This window comes from Erinaceus europaeus, chromosome 14 (assembly GCF_950295315.1).
Source record: "Erinaceus europaeus chromosome 14, mEriEur2.1, whole genome shotgun sequence".
Taxonomy (NCBI): domain Eukaryota; kingdom Metazoa; phylum Chordata; class Mammalia; order Eulipotyphla; family Erinaceidae; genus Erinaceus; species Erinaceus europaeus.
In genome coordinates this window covers 49,368,101-49,394,056 of record NC_080175.1, presented here as the reverse complement: position 1 = coordinate 49,394,056, position 25,956 = coordinate 49,368,101, and the positions used below count along the sequence as shown (strand labels likewise).

Genomic DNA, 25,956 nt, shown 5'->3' with positions numbered 1-25,956 from the left:
AAAAGATGGCAAAAAGATCCTGAAAGCTTATTAGTACAACCAACAAGAATTTCTAGAGTGACTAATATCTGCAGTGCAAGAGCTGGAACTCAGAGGGTTAAAGGGACATTGTAAAAAAAAAAAACTGGGGAAACATAGTGGTGTAAGGAAGCAGACCTCTGAATAGATTTCAAAGTCTATAGCAAGTTCTCTATGCCAAAGGTATGGTTTGTAGAGTGTTGTTAACAATGTGTGTACCCACATGCACAATCTTCCAGCATATGGAAATGGCTACAGACAGACCTCTAACACAGTAAGAACTTGGAGATTCTCAGTGTTGTCACTGATCAATTCTATTTCCCAGTTCTGACTCAGAGAGAGGCATATCCTGACATATGAACTCTTCTGTTATGAATATGCAAATAATCTGAGATCTCTGGAGTGAAATGCAGACCAAGGTGTCCTGAGAACATTACCCACAAACACCACCTACCTAGGATTCCTTAGACCACACCCTCCGTCATGGAATGGAGCTGGAGAGTTCTCTTTTTGGTGGCAGTTACTGCAGGTAAAGTCCCCAGTACTTGGAGGGAAGAGGGGAACAGAGTCAATTAACAGCTGATATTCACTGCTATCTTCTCACAGGTGTGCACTCCCATGTTCAACTGACTCAGTCTGGGGCTGAGGCGAGGAAACCTGGCACATCTGTCAAGCTCTCTTGCAAGGCTTCTGGATACACTTTCACCAGCAACTATATGCACTGGGTGTGGCAGACCTCTGGAAAAGGCCTGGAGTGGATGGGAAATATTTACCCTGGATATAGTGATACAAACTATGCCCAGAATTTCCAGAGAAAAGCCACAATGACAGCAGACACATCCTCTAACACAGCCTTTCGGTATCTCTCTCTCTCTGGTGGGGTGGTCTCTAGGGGAAAGGTTCTTTCTCGCTCATGACAGGGGTGACACGAAATAAAAGACACCAGGGGACTCTTAGCATGCCTAGAATCCGTAGAATCGTAGAATCTGTTTATTAGCAGAGTGGACATTAGTTAAATAGAAAAACAATGAATGGAATATTACTGAAATATGTCAGAAATTACAGGTTTCTTAATGGTCGGCATGCACCTAAGGTAGGGGGCTGGTATGACAGGAATTGATGAGATACAAGACAGTTATTCTCCATGACACAAGCAACTTAATTATCCAAAGGTATTTGAGAGAAGCATAGGGGTTAAACCCATAGGGTGAGACAGAAAGAAGATGGATATCAAAAGGTCATATAGTTTGGAATTTCTCTTGTCTGGGGTCTGAGGTGTGTGATAACGTGTGTTCTTCTGTGATCAGAAGGTGACTTTGAATAAGTGAATCTGCAGCCATGTGGCTTGCAGTTAATGGAGGGAAGTACTGGGGTTTCTGTTGGCCTGAGAATCAAGAAAGAAAGAACCAAGTCTGAGTTTCCCCCCTTATGCTCACCTCGGTTGAGAGAGACTTACCAAGAGCTTATCTTCTCAGACCTCCATCTAAGGATGGGGGTGGTTCTCCCTAAGCTCTATCAGGCTTACACATGATCCCAACAACAGCCTACATGCAGCTGAGCAGTCTTAGTTTTGAGGACATGGCTGTGTATTACTGTGCAAGTGAGGAGAAGTGTCTAAGAGCCTAGACAAAAACCTCCCTGGATGGAAAACAGAAGTGGTATAAATTGGTGCTTATAACCAGCAGAGGGCGAGCTGACCACATGGACACACAGGCTTGCTCCAGGAACAGGTGCAGATGGTGATTTAGAACTTTTATTGTGCCAGAGTCAGGAACTTCCTCTCCATATGCCAGTTACTCGGAACTTTTTATTTTTATGCCTACCACTCACATTTCTAAAAAAATAAATATGTTTATAGGTTGTAAATCTAGTAATATTGTCACATGAAATAAAAACAGTACAGAAAAGAGACCCAGGCATTGCAGGTGTGCAGGTGCAATATAGACAGTCTGTTCATAAGGGCAATAATTACTTCACGTTATTCATGTTTCAGGAAAGGGCTCAATAGTAGTCATTTTTCAAAGTAAATATTGAAAATGGCTCCATGTTTCCCTGTAATGACCCCCAAAATACTGTCACAGTCAGTATCATGACTCTGAGAGATATTAAATTTAATCTCCTTACACACACACACACACACACACACACACACACACACACACACACACACACACACACACGATAATTGACCAGAGGAGAAAACTTCTAGGGTCAGACACCAAGTACTATCTAAAGCTAGGATGGAAAGTAGACACTGTAAATTTTAAGAAACAATCATTTAAGTATTTTGTATGACAAGAGGAATTGTATCCACATTATGAAAATAAATATGGTCCTTAAACTATTTCTTACAAATGTGGTTATCAATACCAAGTTTTGTCATAATTAAAACAATTTTAATTGGAAAGATTAATTATTTACAGTAACTACAGTTCTTGGGACAAATGTAAAAATTCTGGTTTCTGCAAAAAAATCTCAACCCAACCTATGCCCTCCTTCACAATCATGCACCAGGACTTAAAAGCCTCCCTTTCCTAGAGTCTTTTACTTTGTTGGAATATACCAAGTCCAGCTCAATTACTATTTGTGTTTCCATTCTGTTCTTATCACTTATGTCAATGAGTAATACAATTTTATATCCATCCATCTCCTTCTGGCTTATTTCACTTCACAACTTTCCTTCAAGCTTCATACAAGAAAAGGTGAAGAAGCTCAGTATATATATATTACAGTATTCTCAGCCACAATCTGTTGTTGGACACAGAAGTTGCTTCCAGGTTTTAGCATTCCAATATGTGGTGCTACTTTATTTTTTTTTATTTATTTTTTTATTTAAAATTATTTATTCCCTTTTGTTGCCCTTGTTGTCTTATTGTAGTTATTATTGTTGTTGTTGTTATTGCTGTCGTTGTTGGATAGGACAGAGAGAAATGGAGAGAGGAGGGGAAGACAGAGAGGGGAGAGAAAGACAGACACCCGCAGTCCTGCTTCACCGCCTGTGAAGCGACTCCCCTGCAGGTGGGGAGCCGGGGCTCAAACCGGGATCCTTACGCCGGTTCTTGTGCTTCAGGCCACCCGCGCTTAGCTCATTGCGCTACCACCCGACTCCCTATGGTGCTACTTTAATGATGGTCTTTTTGTTAACAACTAGGCCACTCCATAACCTTAGCCCTAATCAGGGAATCCTGGGATTCCCACATAGAAGTGATGGGATTAGGCCTGTAACACATCCCTATATCCAACAACACTGATCATATCCATTAGGAACAACACCATAATCCTTATTGTCAGCCTCTATAAGACTTTGCTTTGTATCTTCATGCTTTTGAGCCACCAATGTGCAGAAGCTACAATGATTACAACCTGACTTCCTTGGGAAGACTACCTCACTAATGTGTCTTTAAACCACACCTCCCCATATCCATAGTCCATTATGGAAATATAGAAACAAGCTGAGGGTATGGATCCACCTGCCAATAAACATGTTCAGCAGAGAGTCAGTTACAGAATTCATACCTTCCACCTTCTACACACCATAAAATATTTTGGTCCATGTTCATGGGTTGGAAGAATTAACATCATCAAAATTAATATTCTACCCAGAGCCATCTACAAATTTCATGTCATCCCCATCAAGATCCCAATCACATTCCTTAGGAGAATATAACAAATGCTACAAATGTTTATCTGAAGCCAGAAAAGACCTAGAATTGTCAAAACAATCTTGAGAAGAAAGAGCAGAACTGGAGGCATCACACTTCCAGATCTCTAATTGTATTATAGGGCTGTTGTCATCAAAACTGCTTGGTACTGGAACATGGGTAGACACACTGACCAGTGGAATAGAATTGAGAGCCCAGAAAGAAGTAGGCCCCCAACACCTATGGACATCTAATCTTTGACAAAGTTGCCCAGACTATTAAATGGGGAAATTAGATTCTCTTCAACAAATGGTGCTGGAAAAAAATGGGTTGAAACATGCAGAAGAATGAAACTGACCACTATATTTCACAAAATTAAAAAAGCAAATTCCAAGTGTATCAAAGACTTGGATATAGACCAGAAACTATCAGATACATAGAGGAAAATATTGGCAGAACTCTTTTCTGCATAAATTTTAAAGACATCTTCAAAGAAACGAATCCAATTACAAAGAAGACTAAGGCAAACATGAACCTATGGGACTACGTCAAATTAAAAAGCTTCTGCACAGCTAGAAAAACTACTACCCAAATCAAGAGACCCCCCACAGAATGGGAGAAGATCTTTACATGCCATACATCAGACAAGAGGCTATTAACCAGAATATATAAAGAACTTGCAAATCTCAACAACAAGAAAACAAATAAGCACATCAAAAAATGGGAGGGAGGACATAGACAGAATGTTCACCACAGAAGAGATCCAAAAGGCCGATAAACACATGAAAAGTGCCCCAAGACTTAGATTGTTAGACAGATGCAAATAAAGACAACAATGAGATACCACTTCACCCCTGTGAGAATGTCATACATCAGAAAAGGTAACAGCAGCAAATGCTGGAGAGGTTGTGGGGTCAAAGGAAGCATCCTGCACTGCTGGCGGGAATGTAAATTGGTCCAGCCTCTGTGGTGAACAGTCTGAAGAACTCTCAAAAGGCTAGAAATGGACCTACCCTATGATCCTGCAGTGCCTCTCCTGGGAATATATCCTAAGGAACCCAACACACCCATCCAAAAAGATCTGTGTACACATATATTCTTAGCAGCTCAATTTGTCTTAGCTGAAACCTGGAAGCAACCTAGATGTCTAGCAACAAATGAGTGGCTGAGCAAGTTGTGGTATATAGATATAATGGAATACTGCTCTGCTATAAAAAATGGTGATTTCACAATTTTCAGCCAATCTTGGATGGACCTTGAATAATTCATTTTAAGTGAAACAAGTCGGAGAAAGAAGGATGGATATGGGATGATCTCACTATCAGGCAGAAGTTGAAAAACAAGATCAGAAGAAAAAAGACAATTAGAACCTCAACTGGAATTGGCGTATTGCACCAAAGTAAAAGACTCTGGGATCAGTGGGGAGAATACAGGTCCAGGAAGGATGAGAGAGGACCTTGTGTGGATATTATTGTTACATGGAAAACTGGGAAATGTTATGCATGTACAAACTATTGTATTTACTGTTGAATGTAAAACATTAATTCCCCAATAAAGAAAAATTTTTAATGAATCTTTTTTTATTTTTTTATATTTATTTTTATTTATTTATTCCCTTTTGTTGCCCTTGTTGTTTTATTGTTGTAGTTATTATTGTTGTTGTCATCATTGTTGGATATGACAGAGAGAAATGGAGAGAGGGAGGGGAAGACAGAGAGGAGGAGAGAAAGATAGACACCTGCAGACCTGCTTCACCGCCTGTGAAGCGACTCCCCTGCAGGTGGGGAGAAGGGGTTAGAACCAGGATTCTTATGCCGGTCCTTGTGCTTTGCGCCACCTGCGCTTAGCCCGCTGCACTATAGCCCGACTCCCCCAATAAAGAAATTTAAAATAATAATAATAATTTGGTCCATTCACTAGAGATAAAAATAATAGAAAGCCTTCCAAAGGAGGGGGTGGGATATAGAACTCTGGTGATGTGATTTGTATGAAATTCTACCTGTCTCATCTGACAATCTTATTGATTATTATTAAGTCACCAATAAAACAAGGGGAAAAAACTGTAGTCCTATGAAAATAGATGTACATGTATCATTTTGGATGAGTATGCTTAGATCCTTAGTGATATCCAGAAGAAGTATTATTTCATAGAGTAGATTCATTCCTAGACTTCTTAGAGTCTTCCAGACTGCTGTCCATTGCATTTGAACCAATATAATTTCCCACCAGCAGCTCAAGAAGGTTCCTTTGTACCCACAACCTCTCAAACATCTGTTGTTATTATCCTTTCTGATATATGGTATTCTCACAGGAGTGAAATGTTACCTTATTTTTGTCTTTATATGCATTTTTCAGATAATCAACAGCAAAGGAAAAATAATAAAATTAATTTTATACATATGCAATGACATATGTCCAGTTGCAACAAAGACAAAGGAAAAAAGTGGGCACTACATCAAATTGGTTAGATTCTTTACATCAAAAGATACCACTCAAACAAAGATAATCCTTAGAAAATGGAAGATCTTTCATGCCGTACTTCAGACAAAAGGCTAATAATCAAAATAAACAAAGAACTTCCCAAACTCAGCAAACAAATGAATCTATACAAAAGTGGGTGCTGAATATGAACAGAAAATATCCATAAGGATAACAGACATATGAAAAAAAAAAGTTCCATGTCCCACTCAATCAGCAAAGCTATGATAAAAATGACCTTTGAATTCCACATCCCAAGGTCACTGAAGGTCAAGATGAGAAAGGAAGACTATTGGCCTTCATTGAGGATAAGATCCAGAGAGCCAACCAATAGATGAGAAAATGCATAAAGTCACTGATTATCAGAGTAATGAACATGAAAACATAATGAGTAACAACTTCACACCTGTAAAGAAATACTGAAGAGGGGGTAGGCACAAAATGACATTTTTACACTGTTGGCATATTTAAATTGGCCCAAAACCTTGTGGAGAAAAGAACACTAGAAATGTATCTACTTTTGACCCAGGAATTTCTCCTTTGAATAGTTTCCAAAAGGAATTGAAAACATCTATTATCATAGATCTATGTATAACAGAACAATGTAATAGATCAAACTTGTAAGAAGAAAAGATTTTTAATGACTGCTGAGTGAATTAGAAAAGTGTGGTGCATGTACACAATAGACTACTAGTCAGCTGTTAAATTATAAAATGATTCTATTTGTCTTATCGTGAATGGATGTGAATGAAATATAGTGAATGAAATAAGTTGAAAAGAGAGTAGTAATGCAGTACTATCTCAGAGTTGGAATACAAAAATGAATGAGAAGGATATCACAAAGTGAGGATTAGGATTGGTGTGGTATATTTCACAAAGGCACAAATCTCTGGAAATTGAAAGGGTAGGAAGTATTAGAGAGAACCATAAAATATGTTGCATAAATAATACAGTGATGAGAAATTACACCAGTTTTTCAACACATATACTATAAATCATTAACCTTCCAAGAATAATGAGAAAATGTGATAATTAGCACATTTGTAAAATGCCCCACTTTATAAATATGTTTGCACACATTTTATTTTCCATTTATATCCTCATTAAAATGTTGTTAGTTGTAATGAAATCAACTTGGACACTCTTCTATATTTTGTTGGCTTATGTTACCTTTTTTATTTTGTTTACCACTGAAGAAATATAGAACAAGTAACTCTGTCACAAAAAAATCACAGATCTAGAGTCATGAAAATAACATAGAACTTACACACAAAAAAGAACTTAGAGCAGCTTTGTTTTTCTCCTCTCCTCTCCCAGGTCAACTAGGAATACTAAAGGAGACCACCTTGGACCACAACAAGACAGGACTAGAATGACTTCAGGAACCCACCAAATAACCAGTGAGTGCAGACATGTGTGTGTGTCTTGTGGACAGAAAGGAGCCTAGGGAGAGATTACCAGTTGAGACACCACCTCCAGTTGTTTCACCAACAAGGGAATGGATGGAGGGAGAGGACTCCCATCAGAGTCACAAATGCAAATGTGAGTCTCTATTGCTACTGCCCTCAGAATCTGGAGCAGAATGTGGGGAGGCTCTGTGCTGACACCAGGAGACAGTGAACTAACCAGGAAACTCAAGAGAAGATCTATACCTCCTTGCCTAGCATTGGGGCTGAGAAACTATTTGCATAACCATTAGATTATCTCTGCCCCACCCTGCTTTATTTCTTGGTCAGGAGTGAAGAACTAAGCTAAGAAGCCTACATATAGTTTAAAAGCCCTCAGGCTCATATAGCCTACATGGAAGAAAAAGAACAAAAAAGGCTTTTAAGCAACTGTCCACCAACTCAAGTATTAAAATAATATTGAAATAACTGTCAATTTCCACAACTGTGAACTCTTTAAGTACCTTTCTTAGACACAAGTCAATCCAGGCAAGAGTGATCAGTAATTAGAACAGTACTGAGAATGGGCTGTCATAACATAGTATATAAAATGGTTGGTGATGGGAGTCGGGCTGTAGTGCAGTGGGTTAAGCGCAGGTGGCGCAAAGCACAAGGACCGGCATAAGGATCCCGGTTCGAACCCGGCTCCCCACCTGCAGGGGAGTCGCTTCACAGGCGGTGAAGCAGGTCTGCAGGTGTCTATCTTTCTCTCCTCCTCTCTGTCTTCCCCTCCTCTCTCCATTTCTCTCTGTCCTATCCAACAATGACGACAACAACAATAATAACTACAAAATAAAACAACAAGGGCAACAAAAGGGAATAAATAAATGAATAAAATAAAATAAAGTAAAATAAAATAAAATGTTTGGTGATTACGGAAGATGGCAGGATGAGAAGCTGCTAGTGGCTTGAGCTCTAGCAACATCTACTGGAAACAGTAGGATTTTTTTGCCTTTAGAAGGACAATCAATAAGAGGTCCTAGCAGTGACTATAACTCAGTTGGGATTAGAAAATAGAGTAAAAATAAAGGAGAAAAAAATTTTAATTACTATTCCTGAAGTGTACTGCTGACCCCCACACCCCCATAACTAGTCCTTGGGTGCCAGAAATAATCTGCTCCTAGCAGGCTCCCCTGCAGTGTCTTTCTTTACCAAGATTCCTGTCCCACCAGGGGGTGTCATTCATTCTAATTCTATTGATTTCTGAAACCCCTGGCCTTTCTTCTTTATAAGTGGACAATTCCAACTACAAATATTCCACCAAGCAGAGCCTTATTGAGACAGGGAAAGACCCCCACCAGAGGTTTTTTTTTTTTTTTATTTATTTTCTCAACAATCAGTTGCCTCTGCTCAGGGGGCGTGAAGCAATCTGGAGCCATCAAAACTGAAGACAGGACAGGTCTTTTACTCTGTTCTATTTTATTGTCAATACTTGATAAATGCGTACCCCTTTCCCCCCTCCTTCAGGTTGACCAGAACTAACTCTTAGTGTATTTTCCATTGCTAGGGGACTAGGTGTCTTATCCACTGCTAAAGTAACTTGTTTCACTCTTACTACCCCCCTACTCAATCTCCCCCTCCCCCCCCAGCTAATTAAATAATAAATAAATAAATAACTTTCCTTTCACTGCTCTTTTATTACTGTTCTTTTTCTTATCTTTTTCTTTTCTCTCTCTGTCTTTTTTTTCTTCTTTTTCTCACTCTTGTCATCCTTTCTTCCTTCCACCTTCAGCTTTCTAAATTCACTGATACACATTTGGGAATTATTTTGAAGAAATCTGCCTCAGAGTGGACTCTCACTGTGTGTATCTCTGATCTACTTCCCTTTCTCCTCTAGTTACCCCTAGAATGTACAGTGGATAGTAGATTTGCATAACTGTCTATTCTTGCTATTCTTAGCATTCCTGAGGTGTGTTTTTTCTGGTTTTTTTTTTGTTTGTTTGTTTGTATGTTTGTTTTACTTTCTTAACAATCAGCTGCCTCTGCTCAGGAGGTTTGAGGCAATCTGGGACAGGTTTCTTACCCTGCTCTATTTTATTATTAATATTATATAAAGGTGTATCTCTTTTCCTGCCTACTTTAGGTTGACCAGAATTAACTATTAGGATATTTTCCATTGCGAGGGGACTGGGCATCTTATCTAGAGGAACTGTTACACTACTCCTACTCCCTCTACCCACTCTCCTCTTCTCCCTCCTCCTAGTTAATTTAAAAATAAAATTAAATTAATTAAAATCAATTAAAAAACTTCCCTTTCACTGCTCTTTTATTACAGCACTTTTTCTTATCTTCTTTTTCTTTTCTCTCTCTTGTTAGTCTTTTTTTATCTTGTCATCCTTTCTTCCTTCTGTGTCTTTCTGAATTCACTGATATTCATTTGTGAATTGTTTGGGGGAAGAAAACTGACTCAAAGTGGACTCTCTATGTGTGTACCTCTGCTCTATTTCCCTCTCTCCTCTTGCTACCCCTAGAATATACAGTGGATAGTATATTTGCATAATTATATATTCCTGCTATCCCTTTCTTCCTTTCTCTTTCTTCTTCACTTGGACTTGGTTGCTATTTTTTCACAGACTGGAGACATTGTTTGGCTAACTAGTAGTGATTAAACTGCTTCAATCCTTGCTTCAGTTTCTATTGTAATTCCAGAGATAGGTGATTGCATTTGTCATAAAGGTATTTAGTAGAGTGTTGCTTGTACTCAAAACACAACAACTGAGAAATAACAGAACATAAAAATAAGAAACACATAAATCAGAAAAATGGGTAAATCAAAAACAAATAAAACTGCTACTACAATGAATGAAGACAAGAGCCCAGAAGAAACTATAAATCAACCAGAAGTAACCATAGATAAGAAAAGTATGCAAGCAATAATAAAATTATTAATCTCAGAAATGAAAACAACATTGGAAGAAAGGAATGGCAGTATTGGGGAAACAACAGTTGAGACCCCCAAGGAAAATATTGATTATCTTGAGTCAATTAGAGAACTGAAAGCTGAAATAGCTGAACTGAAAAAAGACGATAAGGGAAGGGAAAGCAGACTAACAGAAGCAGAAACCAGAATTAGTCAGACAGGATGAGTTAGAGAAAACTAAGAAAGAGGAGAAAGAGCTCAAAAAGAGATTGAGAGACACTGAAAACAACAACATAGACATATGGGATGATCTCAAAAGAAGTAACATTTGTATAATTTGCCTGCCAGAGGAAAAAAAGAGAGGAAGGGGAAGGAAACATTCTAGAGGAAATTGTAGAAGAAAACTTCCCAGACCTGAATAACAGAAAGGACATCAAGACTCAAGAGACCCAGAGAGTCCCAACCCAGACCTGAAGACACCAAGACACATCATACTCACAATGAGAAGAAGTAAGATAAAGAAAGGATCCTAAAGTCTGCAAGAGAAAAAAAAAAGTCACATATACGGGAAAACCCATAAGACTATCAGCACACTTCTCCACTCAAACTCAAAAAGCCAGAAGAGAAGGGCAACAAAAGAGAATAAATAAATAAAATAAATATTTTAAATAAATAAATAAATAAAAGCCAGAAGAGAATGGCAAGATATCTATCAAGCCCTGAATGAAAAAGGGTTTCAACCAATGAATATATATCCTGCTAGACTTTCATTCAAATGAGATGGAGGGATCAAAGCCTTCTTAGACAACCAACAGTCAAAGGAGGCAACCATCACCAAACCGGCCCTGAAAGAGGTTCTAAAAGACCTCTTACAAACAATAACTTCACTATAATACTTGCCATATATCAGAGCAAATAAAAATTTGTTGAACAATATTGCATGGAATTGTACTTGTCTTACCTGACAAATTTACTGATCATTATTAAATCACCAATAAAAGGGGAAAAGTGTGGTCCTATTAACATAGACGTACACATGTCATTTTGGAATGAATATATCTGTTTCCTTAGGGATATTCATAAGGCAAAGTATTATTTAATAGGGTAGGTTCATTCCCAGACTTATTAGATACATCCAGATTGCTCTTCATAGGGTTTAATCACTTTGTTTTCTTTTTCTTTTATTAAAGAATTACATGTCGACAGGCATTTGAATTCCCACCATTCCCACCACTAGAGTTTTGAATATTAACTCTCCCCACTGCAATCCACCGTATTTCCCCTAAAGTTGTAGACATGGACTAACCGTCTTCTCTACAACTATATGTCCACATTTATAAATAGTTGCTCCTTTTTCTGATTTAATCTCTCTCCTCCTATAAGTCACTCTTGACATCATAACTATCTCTGTATGTCCCTCTAAGCCACTCATAACATCATAGCTACCTCCATATGTTTCTTTCCTTTTCCTTCTCTCTTTCTGGGAACTGATGGAGCTGGAGTGCAGAGTTCTCTTATTTTAATCCTATTACTTTTCCCACACTGGGAGTATGGATCACTGTTGTTTATGGGGAGAAGAATGTAGGAGTTCTAGCTTTTGTAGCTGCTTCTCCACTGACCATGGACATTGACAGGTTGATCCATACCCCCAGTATGTTTTTATTTTTACCTAGTGTACCAGAGCTCTAGAGATGTGAGGGTCAAGGACACATTGTTGAGGTCATCTGCTAGGGAAGTCGGGATGGAGTCATGGTAGCATCTGTAAATTGGTGTCTGGAAGGTAGTATGACCTAAGTTGAGACAAGACGTTTAATGAACAGAACAGGAACCAAAAAGAAGGATCATAGGAGTTGAGATTATGGATTTTACAGTAGAAGAAAGCTAGGAAAACCACCTTTCGTGTGTTCCTGGGGGCATATAACTATAGCAGTTTTGCTTCAGCTTGGTAGCTAGCCTGAGATTGGATAAGAATATTGTCTGAAAGAATGGTGTTAGAGTAGAGAAAAGGGCTATGGAGTAACACCCATTCTTATTAAAAAATGTGCCTAAATTTAACTGTTTACCTCCATCCACCTGCTTCAGGGCCCATATGTAAATGCATATTTATATTTAGTGCCAGAGCCAGTGTAACCCCTAAGTCCCTTTGGTCTGTGCATATAGCTCATGGTCACTTTTGAGAAATATTGCAGGCTGCACTCATTTCACAGTTTTTTTGAGTGTCAGGGCAGAATACACACAACCTCCCTTCGGAGATTGGGGCTATCCCTACCATTATTGCTTTATGGAAGAGCAAAGAACCTGAAAGGGCCCACAATATGCTATTCCTTATGGAAGTGACCAATAGTAATGGAGAGAGGGACGCATTACAGGTCAAGCCCCATCATATGTGAACCACTTTACTTTCCACCAGCAACTCAAGAAGGTTTCTTTGTCTACACAACCTCTCAAGTATGTGTTATTATTACCCTCTCATATAGGATAGTTCGAAAGGAGTAAATGGTATCTCACTTTTGTCTTTATATGCATTTCTCTGACAATCAACAGAAAAGGAACAGAAGAATGCCTAATTATTATATGTATTCACTGACACATGTCCAATTGCAAGGAGGACAAAATGAAAAATAAACCAATCAGGGTTACATCAAATAGAAAAATTTCTGCACAGGAAAATAAACTACTACTGAAACAAAGATAATCCTTAGAATGGGAGAAGTTATCTCATGCCATATGTCAGAAAAAGGTTAATAAACAAAATAAAGAAAGAGCACCACAAATTTCTGCAAAGAAATGAGCCCATCCAAAAGCAGTGGCACAATATGAATGGAATAATCACCAAGGAAAATATTCAAGGTAGAGCCAAGATGGAGACAATACCTACTGTAAGCTCTGAAAGGAAGAAGCTTTTAACCTGGGACTCTCAGGAGACAAAAGGATTTCTAGGCCAGCGGTGGAGGAGAAGAGCAAGGAGTGGTCAGGGAGACACCAAAGAAGAGTCTTATAACCCACTCTTGGGCTGGAAAACAGAGGCCATAAAGGGAAAAGGAATGGAAGATCTTTGGCTTGGATATTTCTGAACTCACCCATCCCCATACCCCAAAACCACCCTACAGCAGCTGGCTAACTGCTCCTAGTAGGCTTCCTTTTGAACTAATTTCTTTACCAAGATTCCTCGCTCATCAGTGGTATCAATCTAAGCTTTTTATTTTATTTTTTTAGAGAGGGCTTTATTTTAATGACAGAATACCTGACCAATCAGAGCCTCAGCCTTGCCTGGGAAATAGTAGCTATTTACCTCTCTAGTTTGATATTTACTGCTTGTAATTGTTTGTCTTTATTTGGTTTAAGAAGGAGACCAAGCTGTATGTAGCCAATCTGGAGTGGTCCAAGATGCAGACTGGCTATTAGGGATTTTTATTCTATATTATTATTAGTATTATTTTATAATTTATATTTATGAAAAGGAAACACTAGTGGCTTATTTGACCTGATGGCTACATTCCAGCACTCTGTGAACACTGAGACCTGCTCTGCTCTATGTAGTTACATGGACACAACTTTGCTTCCCTCCCCCCCCAGGGAGATGCCAAAACTATAAGAAAAATAAAAAAAATAGTGGAAGGCCAGAGCCAAAATGTCAACTTGGAAGAAGCAGCTGGAGTGAGCTCCAAAAAGCAGCAGATTGAGAACTGGGATTCTCTAGATAGTATAGGATACTGGCTCTCAGTCCAAGGGTGAACAAGGGGTGGTCAGGGTGACACAAAGAAGGAGTCTTACAATCTATTCTTGAGCTTACAAATGGAGGACAGGGGGACAAAGAAAGGTAAATCTTTTGATTATTTCTGAAGCTCACCCTTCCCTACCACCACAGTATTAGCACCCAGGGGCTGGACAGCTGCTCCTAGCAGGCTTCCCACTCAACTATTTTCTTTACCAAGATTCTTGGCTCACCAGGAGTGTCAATCCAAACCTGTTTCTTTCTGTTTTCCTTCACATTTTTTAAGTGTCTGGAGCTCTATTTGAGATATAAAATACTTATACCTGACCAATCAGAGCCTCAGGCCTGCCTGGTAAAGATTATCTGGAGGATTTTTTGTTTTTTTTATACTTCTTATAACTGACTGTTTTTGCTTAGGCTGCCTGCAGCCAATCTGGAGTGGTCCAAGCAGCAGACTGACTATTAGGGTTATTTACTTTATTTAATTATTATTATTATTATTATTATTATTATTATTATATGTGTGTTCCTTGTACTACGTCCTTCAGGCTGAACAAAATTAACTGTAGTTGCTTCTTCCACTGATAGGTGAATGGGGGTCCTACCCATTGAGAGAGAAACTTGTTTTTCTTTACGTCTTCCTTTGAGCCTCCACTCTCCTTTTTGCCTCCCCCTAGCTAAGTAAAAAAAAAAAAAAACACCTCTTTTCTTTCACTGATTTTTTTTTCTCCTCCTACTTTCTTCAGCTTTTTTCTTCTTTCTTTAGATTTCTGAATTCATTGATAGTTGTTTGTGAATTATTTGGGGGAAATACTTGACTTGGAGTGGACTCATGGTGTGTATATCTCTCTTTTCCACTTCCATCATCCTCTGGATACCGTTAGAATTTATAGTGGACAGAAGATTTGCATGATTTTCTATTCTCGCTTTCCCTTTTCTACTTTCACTTTCTTTTTCATATGATTTTGCTTGCTATTTTTTCTTGGACTTGAGGGATTGTTTGACTAACTGGTATTGGTTGAACTGCATCAATCCTTGATTCAGATGCTATTGTTGTAATTTCTGAGGTTGGTTACTACATTTCTGAAAGGTATTTCATATAGCATGGCTTGTACTCAAAACAAAACATAACAAAAGAAAATAAGGGAGTCGGGCTGTAGTGCAGCGGGTTAAGTGCAGGTGGCGCAAAGCACAAGGACTGGCATAAGGATCCCGGTTCAAATCCCGGCTCCCAACCTGCAGGGGAGTCGCTTCACAGGCAGTGAAGCAGGTCTGCAGGTGTCTATATTTCTCTCCTCCTCTCTGTCTTCCCCTCCTCTCTCCATTTCTCTCTGTCCTATCCAACAATGACAATAGCAATAATAATAACTACAACAATAAAACAACAAGGGCAACAAGAGGGAGTAAATAAAATAAATTAAAAAATAATATAAAAATAAAATAAAATAAAGGAAAAAAAAGAAACCACAATGAAAAAAAGTTAGGTGGTTCCTGGAAGATGGCGGACTGAGAAGCTGCTAGTGGCTTGAGCTCTGACCACATCTTCTAAAAACGGTAGGATTTTCTGCCTTTAGTAGGCCAGTCAATAAGGGGTCCTAGCGGTGACAACAAGGAGGTAACTATAACTTAATTTGGGTCAAGAAATAGAGTAGAAAAAAAGGGGAAAAAATTCTTTCCTTTTAATTATTAAGCACACCCCCTCCCCCTTCCCCCCCATAACAAGTCCATGGGGACTAGCTACTAGCAGGCTCCCCTGCTGAGCTTCTGTCTTTACCAAATTCCTGTCCCACTAGGGAGTATCATTCATTCTAAGTCTATACCCTTCTGAAACCTCTGGCCTTTTTTCTTTCTAAGTAGCCACCCCCACCCCACCCCGCATAGCTAATTAAATAATTAAAAATAAAGAAATAAACTCTTTCACCACTTTTATGACATTTTTATATATGACTGTTATTTATGACTGTTATTTTTCTTATCTTTTCCTTTTCTCTCTCTCTTTCTTTTTCCGTTTTCTCAATCTTTTCACCCTCTCTTCCTTATTCCTACAGCTTCCAAAGCCACAGGCCCCAACCCCCACACCACCAAACAGAGTGCTTTTTTGAATTCACTGATACACATTTGGAATTATTTTGGGGAAGAATTCTGACTCAGTGTGGACTCTCACTGTGAGTGTCTCTGCTCAACTTCCTTTCCTCCTTTAGACACCCCTAGAATATACAGTGGATACTAGATTTGCAAAACTGTCTCTTTCAGCTATCCTTGTATAGTCCTGAGGTTTTCTTTCTTTTTTTCTCATTCTTAACAATCAGCTGCCTGCCTCTGATCATGAGGTTTGAGGTAATCTGGGACAGGGTTTCTTTTTTTTACCCTACTCTATTTTAATATTAATATTATATAAAGGCATATATCTTCTCCCCCTTTAGGTTGATCAGAATTAACTCTTAGGGTATCTTTGATTTCTAGGGTAGTGGGCATATTATCTGTTGTGGGAAGAACTTCTCTCCTTACTCCCACCTCCTCTACAGACTCTCCCCTCCCTCCTCCTCCTAGCTAATTAAAAAAATTAAATGAAAAATAAAGTAATCAAAAAAAAACCCTTTCCTTTCAATGCTCTTTAATTACAGCTCTTATTCTTATCTTATCCCTTTTCTCTCACTTGTCTCTTTTTTCTTTTTTTTTTTTCTTTTTTTTTTTTTATCTTGTCATACACTTCTTCCTTCCTTCTTCTTTGCCTTTCTGAATTTGTGAATTATTTTGGGAAGACACCTGACTCAGAGTGGACTCTCTATATGTTTATATCTGCCCTAGTTGCCTTTCCCCTCTTGTTACCCCTAGAATAGTGGATAGTAGATTTGCATAACTGTCTATTCTTGCTATCCCTTCTGTCTTTTCTCTTTCTTCTTCACTGGGATTTGGTTACTATTTTTTCATGGACTGGAGAAATTGTTTAGCTAACTAGTACCAATTAAACTGCTTCAATACTTGCTTCAGTTATTACTGTAATTCCTGAGGTTGGTGAGTGCAATTGTTATAAAGATATTTAGTATAGTGTTGCTTGTACTCAAGACATAACAACTGAGGAACAACAGAGCATATATAAAAAAAGAAACACATAAATCAAAAAAATGGGTAGATCAAAAACAAATAAAACTGCTACTCCAATGAATGAAGATAAGAGCCCAGAAGAAACTACAAATCAGCCAGAAGTAACCATAGATAAGAAAAGTATGCAAGCAATAATAAACTTATTAATCACAGAAATGAAAACAACAATGGAGGAATGGCAGTATTAGGGAAACAACAGTTGAGACCCCCAAGGAAAATACTGATTATCTTGAGGCAATTAGAGAACTGAAAGCTGAAATAGCTGTAATGAAGAAAGAAGCTGAGGCAAGGGAAAGCAGACTAACAGAAGCAGAAAACAGAATTAGTCAGACAGAGGATAAGTTAGAGAAAACTAAGAAAGAGGTGAAAGAGCTTAAAAATAGATTGAGAGACACTGAAAACAACAACAGAGACATATGGGATGATCTCAAAAGAAGTAACATTCGCATAATTGGCCTGCCAGAGGAAGGAAGAGGGGAAGGGGAAGCAAACATCCTAGAGGAAATAATAGAAGAAAACTTCCCAGACCTGCATAACAGAAAGGACATCAAGATTCAAGAGGCCCAGAGAGTAGCAAACAGAATCAACCCAGACCTGAAGACACCAAGACACATCATAGTCAGAATGTGAAGAAGTAAGGACAAAAAAAGGATCCTAAAGGCTGCAAGAGAAACAAAAAGTCACATATAAGGGAACACCCATAAGATTATCTGCAGACTACTCCAATCAAACTCCAAAAGCCAGAAGAGACTGTCGAGCCTGAATGAAAAACGGTTTCAACCAAGGATAATATATCCTGCAGGACTTTCATTCAAACTAGATGGAGGGATCAAAACCTTCTTGGACAAACAACAGTTAAAGGAGGCAACCATCACCAAACCGGCCCTGAAAGAGGTTCTAAAGGACCTATATAAGCAAGAACATCACTGTAATACTGGCAATATATCAGAGCAAACAAAAAAAATTTTTTGAACAATGGCACTACAATACATTAAATCCATAATATCAATAAATGTCAATGGCTTAAACTCACCCATCAAAAGGCACAGAGTTGGAGGATGGATCAGAAAACATAATCCAACCATATGCTGCTTGCAAGAATCCCATCTATCACAACAAGATAAACACAGACTAAAAGTGAAAGAAAATTATCATACAGGCTAACGGACCACAAAAAAGGGCAGGAACAGCCATTCTCATCTCAGACACGATAGATTTTAAATTAAATAAAGTAATAAAAAATAGGCAAGGGCATTACATGGTTAGAGGATCAATCAGACAAGAAGACTTAACAATCATTAACATCTATGCAATCAATGAGGGACCATCTAAATATGTCAAGCACTTACTGAAAGAATTTCAAAAATACATCAATAGTAAAACAATAATAGTGGGAGATGTCAATACCCCCTCTCACACTTAGACAGATCAAAAAAGCAGAGAAACAACAAAGATACAAGAGAACTGAATGAAGAGATTGACAAACTAGACCTCTTGGACATTTTCAGACTCCTTCACCCTAAAAAACTGGAATACACCTTCTTTTCAAATCCACATAACACATACTCAAGGATAGACCACATGTTAGGCCACAAAGACAGCATCAAAACATTTAAGAACATTAAAATCATCCCAAGTATCTTCTCAGACCACAGTGGAGTAAAACTAACATTTAACAACAAACAGAAAATTATTAAAAGTCACATAATTTGGAAACTAAACAACATACTCCTTAAGAACCAGTGGGTCAGAGACTGACTCAAGCAGGAAATTCAAATGTTCCTGGAAACTAATGAAAATGAAGACACAACCTATCAAAATATTTGGGACACAGCTAAAGCAGTACTGAGAGGGAAATTTATAGCCATACAATCACATATTAAAAACCAAGAAGAAGCTCAAATGAACGACCTTACTGCACACCTCAAGGACTTAGAGGAAGAGGAACAAAGGAATCCTAATGTATCCAGAAGGACAGAAATCACTAAAGTTAGAGCAGAAATAAACAACATCAAAATAAAAGAACCATACAAAAGATCAATGAAGCCAAATGTTGGTTCTTTGAAAGATTAAACAAAATTCACAAACCCCTAGCCAGACTCACCAAACAAAAAAGGGAGAAGACTCAAATTAATAGAATTGTAAATGATGGAGGAGATATCACAACTGACACCACAGAAATCCAGAGAATCCTGAGAAACTTCTATAAAGAACTATATGCCACCAAGCTAGAGAATCTGGAAGAAATGGAACAATTCCTGGAAGCATATGGCCTTCCAAAACTGAACCAAGAAGAACTACAAAATCTAAATGCACCAATCACAGACAAATAAATTGAAACTGTTATTAAGAATTTCCCCAACAACAAAAGTCCTAGACCAGATGGCTTCACAAATGTATTCTACAAAACTTTCAGGAAACAGTTAGTACCCATACTTCTTAACTTTTCCATAAGATTGAAGAAACAGGAATACTCCCTTCCACCTTCTATGAAGCCAAAATCACCCTGATACCAAAAGCTAATAGGGACAGAACAAAAAAGGAAAACTACAGACCAATATCTCTGATGAACATAGATGCCAAAACATTAAACAAGATCGTGGAAAACCAGATACAGCAACATATCAAAAAGATTGTTCATCATGACCAAGTGGGATTCATCCCAGGAATGCAAGGCTGGTTCAACATCCAAAAGTCAATCAATGTCATTCACCACATCAATAAAAGCAAAGCCAAAAACCACATGATTATCTCAATAGATGCATAGAAAGCCTTTGAAAAAATCCAACACCCATTCATGCTCAAAACTCTACAAAAAATGGGAATAGATGGGAAATTCCTCAAGATAGTGGAGCCTATATATAGCAAACCTACAGCCAACATCGTACTCAATGGACAGAAGCGGAAAGCATTCCCCCTCAGATCGGGGACTAGACAGGGCTGTCCACTGTCACCGTTACTCTTCAACATAGTATTGGAAGTTATTGTCATACCAATCAGGCAAGAGAAAGAAATCAAAGAAATACATATTGGAAGGGAGGAAGTCATGCTCTCACTATTTGCAGATGATATGATAGTATACATAGAAAAACCTAAAGAATCCAGCAGAAAACTACTGGAAGTTATTAGGCAATATAGCAAGGTGTCAGGCTACAAAATCAATGTACAAAAATCAGTGGCATTTATTTATGCAAACACTAAGTCTTAAGAAGACATCCAGAAATGACTCCCATTTACGGTTTCAGGAAAATCAATCAAATACCTAGGAATAAAGTTGACCAAAGAAGTGAAATACTTATATACTGAAAACTATGAGTCACTCTTCAAGAAAATAGAAACTGATACCAAGAAATGGAAAGATATCCCAAGCTCATGGATTGGAAGAATAAATATCATCAAAATGAATATTCTCCCCAGAGCCATATACAAATTTAATGCAATACCCATCAAAGTTCCACCAAGCTTCCTTAAGAGAATAGAACAAACACTATAATCATTTATCTGAAAACACCTCGAATTGCCAAAACCATCTTGAGGAAAAGAAACAGAAATGGAGGCATCACACTCCCAGACCTTAAACTATATTATAAAGCCATCATCATCAGAACAGCATGGTACTGGAACAAAACTAGGCACACAGACCAGTGGAACAGAATTGAAAGCCCAGAAATAAATCCCTACACCTATGGACATCTAATCTTTGATAATGGGTCCAAAGGATTAAATGGAAGAAGGGGGCTCTCTTCAATAAATGGTGCTGGGAAAACTGTGTTGTAACATGCAGTAAACAACTTTATCTCACCTGAAACAAAAATCATCTCCAAATGGATCAAAGACCTAGATGTCAGACCAGAAACAATCAAATACTTAGAGGAAAACATTGGTAAAACAGTTTCCCACCTAGTCCTCAAGGACATCTTTGATGAATCAAACCCAGTTGCCAGAAGACTAAAGCAGAAACAAACCAATGGGATTAAATCAAATTGAAAAGCATCTGCTGTTGTATGCTTTACATTGCGTTGTTCTAGTTCTCCCCCACCAAGAGAATTGGATCAGTCCTGTTAGTTTTGCAGGCCCACTTGGCCCCGCCCCTGGGAACCCCGAGAGAGGGTTTCAGAGTTCGAGAGGGTTCCGGAGTTCCAGTGTAAGAGAGAGTGCTTGCGCCGCCGCAAAGAGACAGCAGAGTTCTGTTTGGTGATTAATTTGTCTTAGTTTATGAATCGTTCCTGAATAAAGAAATACAGCTTCCCTGCCCAGCCGTATGTCTCTGGTCATCTCTGTTACCCGCCCATGAAGCTAGCCCGGCCGGCTGGAGCTGCCGAATTTTAACAACAAATGGCGCCCACGTGGACCTGACCTGCGCATCTCTCAGATAAGTAAAGACAATTTGGCTACCTATGCACTATGGCCTTCTCTTCTGCTTGTGAAGAGATCTCCAAAGGCCTCTGCTCTTTCTTCACGAGACTGTTTTGCTGTTTCTGGAACATTTATCTCTGGACCACTCTGTGGTTTCCACTCGCTTGGGTGAACTCAAAACAGCCAGAGGAGTTGGGCAAGAGCCAGCGGGCAAGAGGCGAGGCACGGAGCTGCTGTTTCCACCTGGTTAAAAAGCCAGCCAGCCGGCTGCACTCAGACAACCCCGCGCACCATGCCCACAGCCCCGCAGCCCCGCAGTCCTCAAGAGACCAACACCAGCACACAGGAGCCCGACGCCAGCACGCAAGAGGCTGACGCCTGCACGCAAGAGCCAATGCCAGCATGCTGGAGCCCAATGCCAACACGCAGGAGCCCGATGCCACCACGCAGGAGCCCAATGCCAGCACACAGGCCAGCCCATGAGAGTCGGCTCTCCACCGTGTGGCACAGGGCACTGGACGTGTGATCCCTCCACGCTGCTCGGCCACTGCGAGCAGGGCAGCAGACATGACAGGGCCATGGGGCAGGGCCACAGCGGCCTATCATGGACACCACCCCTGGGCACCTAGGCCCACGCCTTCTACAAAGCTGGCCCGCCTGCCCTCTTGCTATGAATTCTGGAATGATCCCGGACCTCCCGGACCCCAGGGCTACCTGCCGAAACTGGGCACACGAGATCTCCAGCCGCTGGTCTGGTCTGAAGGCAGACAAGCTGGAGTACGCAGAGATTTGTGCAGAAATCGCAACCTGCAATTCCTAGAAGTGAAGCTTCCCAAGAGACCACCACTGGACAAAGCACCCCCCCAACAACTAAGACAGTACAGATTTAAATTCGTGTTTAAAATGACAGTCTTCGTAACAAAGGTTTCTCTCCTTGTGTATTAATGACCATGTTTATGTGTATGTTTAAAGTTTGGTAAACAGTAACTTTAAGGCTAAATTCTTACTAGACAAAGTTAAATGAAAAATGTTTTCAACGTAATTATCATAAAGATAAAATTAACTTACATTTAAAGTCTGAGGTAAAAATTAGTTAACAATCAATATATTTTAACTAAGTTGGTCTAAACAAAAGGTTAAATAGACTTGTTGATATGTAAAACTCTCCATTACCTTCTCTATTAGAAATGGTAGATCGCACAATGGCTGTGCTAATTATTCTCATGCCTGAGGTTTCCTTTCCTGAACAACTAGGGTGTGACTCCATTTGAATGGGTGTAACAAAAGGTTAAAAGACGTTGTTGATATGTAAAAGTCTCAAATTCCTTCTCTATTAGAAATATGCTAAAAACAAGTTTTGTTTCATAGTAAGTAAATTGCAGCCAGCTGCCTTTGGGACTCTAGGCCGTTCCCCGCCCCCATGCAAATGCCCGTCAAGGCAAGTACGCCCCCCAGAGGCAAGAAATGTTTTTTTAAGCTGATAAAGTTTTGCCCACAGAGGCAAAAATGGCCCCCTCAGGCCTTCCCTTGGCAGCACACTGGTTCTTGTTACTTGCTTAAATGTTTCTCCATGTTTGTGCCAGTTTCTTTTTAAAAAAAATGCCTGTACGATATATGTTTCTGTTCACCCCACACCATTGATACTGTAGCCATTTAGTTAAAAAGAAAAGGGGGAATTGTTGTATGCTTTACATTGGGTTGTTCTAGTTCTCCCCCGCCAAGAGAATTGGATCAGTCCTGTTAGATTTGCGGGCCCGTTTGGCCCCGCCCCTGGGAACCCCAAGAGACGGTTTCAGAGTTCGAGAGGGTTCCTGAGTTCCAGAGTAAGAGAGAGTGCTTGCACCGCCTCAAAGAGACAGCAGAGTTCTGTTTGGTGATTAGTTTGTCTTAGTTTATGAATCGTTGTTCCTGAATAAAGAAATACAGCTTCCCTGCCCAGCCGTTGTCTCCACGTCTCTGTTTCCCGCCCATGAAGCCAACCCAGCTGGCAAGAACCTATGAATTTTAACAACAATCTGCACAGCCAAAGAAAGTATTAAACAAATAAAGAGACCCCTCACAGAATGGGAGAAGATCTTCACATGCCATACATCAGACAAGAAACTAATCACCAAAAGACATAAAGAGCTCAGCAAACCTAGCACCAAAAAAGCCAATGACCCCATCCAAAAATAGGCAGAGGATATGAACAAAACATTCACTACAGAGGATATCTAAAAGGCTAACAAACATGAAAAACTGCTATAGGTCACTGTCAGAGAAATGCAAATTAAGATAACACTAAGATACCACCTCACTCCTGTAAGAATGGCATACATCAAAAATGACAACGGCAACAAATGCTGGAGAGATTGTGGGGACAGAGGAACCCCTTTCCATTGCTGGTGGGGATGTAAATTGGTACAGAATCTGTGGAGAGCAGTCTGGAAAACTCTCAGAAGGCTAGACATGGACCTTCCATATGATCCAGTAATTCCTCTCCTGGGGTTATACCCCAAGGACTCCATAACACCCAACCAAAAAGAGGTGTGTACTCCTATGTTCATAGCAGCACAATTCATAATAGCTTCTTCTCCTAGCGTTTGCCCTTCTTCTGTAGCCAGTCAACAGCGTCAGATTGAGCCTGATGTAAGGTTTCGAGACCTCCTTTGAATCTGGAGAGGTGGCAGTCATTGATGATGTGGGTCATAGTCTGTCTGTAGCCGCAGGGGCAGTTCGGGTCCTCTCTGGCTCCCCAGCGATGGAACATAGTGGCACACTGGCCATGGCTGTTCGATAGCGATTGAGGAGGGCCCAATCATAACATGCTATGTCAAAGCCCAGTTGACGCTTGCAGGGGTCATAATAGCTAAAACCTGGAAGCAACCCAGGTGCCCAACAACAGATGAGTGGCTGAGAAAGCTGTGGTATATATACACAATGGAATACTATGCAGCTATCAAGAACAATGAACCGACCTTCTCTGACCCATCTTGGACAGAGATAGAAGGAATTATGTTAAGTGAGCTAAGTCAGAAAGATAAAGATGAGTATAAAGATTAGTATCCCACTAATCAACAGAAGTTGAGTAAGAAGATCTGAAAGGGAAACTAAAAGAAGGACCTGACCAAATTGTAAGTAGGGCATCAAAGTAAAAACTCTGTGGTGAGGGGTAGACATGCAGCTTCCTGGGACAGTGGGTCATGGGAGTGGGTGGGAGGGATGGGTCACAGTCTTTTGGTGGTGGGAATGGGATGCATTGGATCGACCTTCTTGTGGTGCAACTTGTGAGTACCCATTCATTGGGGAAACTGACGATCCTTCTTAGCCGACTGAATCCACATGGATCCCAGTCACTTTCAAAACCAGCAACAAGCAGCTCCTGACAGCTTTCAACCTGACGCTGTTTACTGGCTATGGAAGAAGGGCAAATGCTAGAAGAAGCAGAAGGTGGTGGGAATGGTGTTTATGTACACTCCTAGTAAAATGTAGTCATATAAATCACTAGTTAATATGAGAGGGGGAAAATTAATTATATGTCTCAAAGTTTTTCAAAACACAAACTGAATCTTTTCAATATAGGCTGTGTAATTGATATGCAGACTCTCTCAAAAGCCTAGACCAAGTAGATAAGAAGCAACCAATAGCACAGCTATATACAAGATACTGGGTACTGTACAGCAAACCCTAACAAAAGGAGTTTTCAAAGTTAACCCAATTACCAAATAATGTGATGATAACATTAACTATCAATTGTTTTTTTGTACCCTAAGACAGCAGGAACCTCACATCTCCACTATAGAGCCTCTACTTCCCCCAGTCCTGGAACCCTTGGATAGGGCCCATTTTCCCATATGCCTCTCCCAATCCATATAAAATAATATTGCATCTGCCGATCACAACCTAACCAACACAATGATTGCCACCTCAATATGCTTCACTTCAGACTGTGTCCAGAGACCTCACATGTGGAATGGCAACCCTTCAGCTTCATTACTCAGGTGAGACCTTTTTTTCATAGTATACTCTAATTCCATCTCAGGTAGTTCACTTTCTAACAAAGTCCCAAAACCTATATATACACCAGTTTCTGTGAGAGAGAGCATATGTTCACACGTATCCATAAACTACTGCAAAATATATACCTGAAAGCAGAAGTACACTAGAGTTTGCAGTGAGTACCCCCCTAACACTTCCTCTACACTATTCCAAGCTTTGGGTCCACGATTGCTCAACAAATTGTTTGGCTTCGTATGTTAACTCTCTTTTCAGTCACCAGGTTCCAGATGTCATCAGGATGTCGGCCATGCTTCCCTAGACTGAAGACCCTACCAATGTGTCCTGGAGCTCAGATTCCCC

General features: G+C 39.6%; 1 gene segment (V, D, J or C); it reads left to right on the top strand.

The window, feature by feature from the left end:
- Positions 1-501: 501 nt before the first annotated feature.
- Positions 502-3,385, top strand: LOC103121423 (immunoglobulin heavy variable 1-46-like). The segment is given in 4 exon segments: positions 502-547; positions 625-865; positions 1,557-1,618; positions 3,363-3,385. Coding segments are annotated over 4 exon segments (372 nt in total).
- The last annotated feature ends 22,571 nt before the right edge of the window (positions 3,386-25,956 follow it).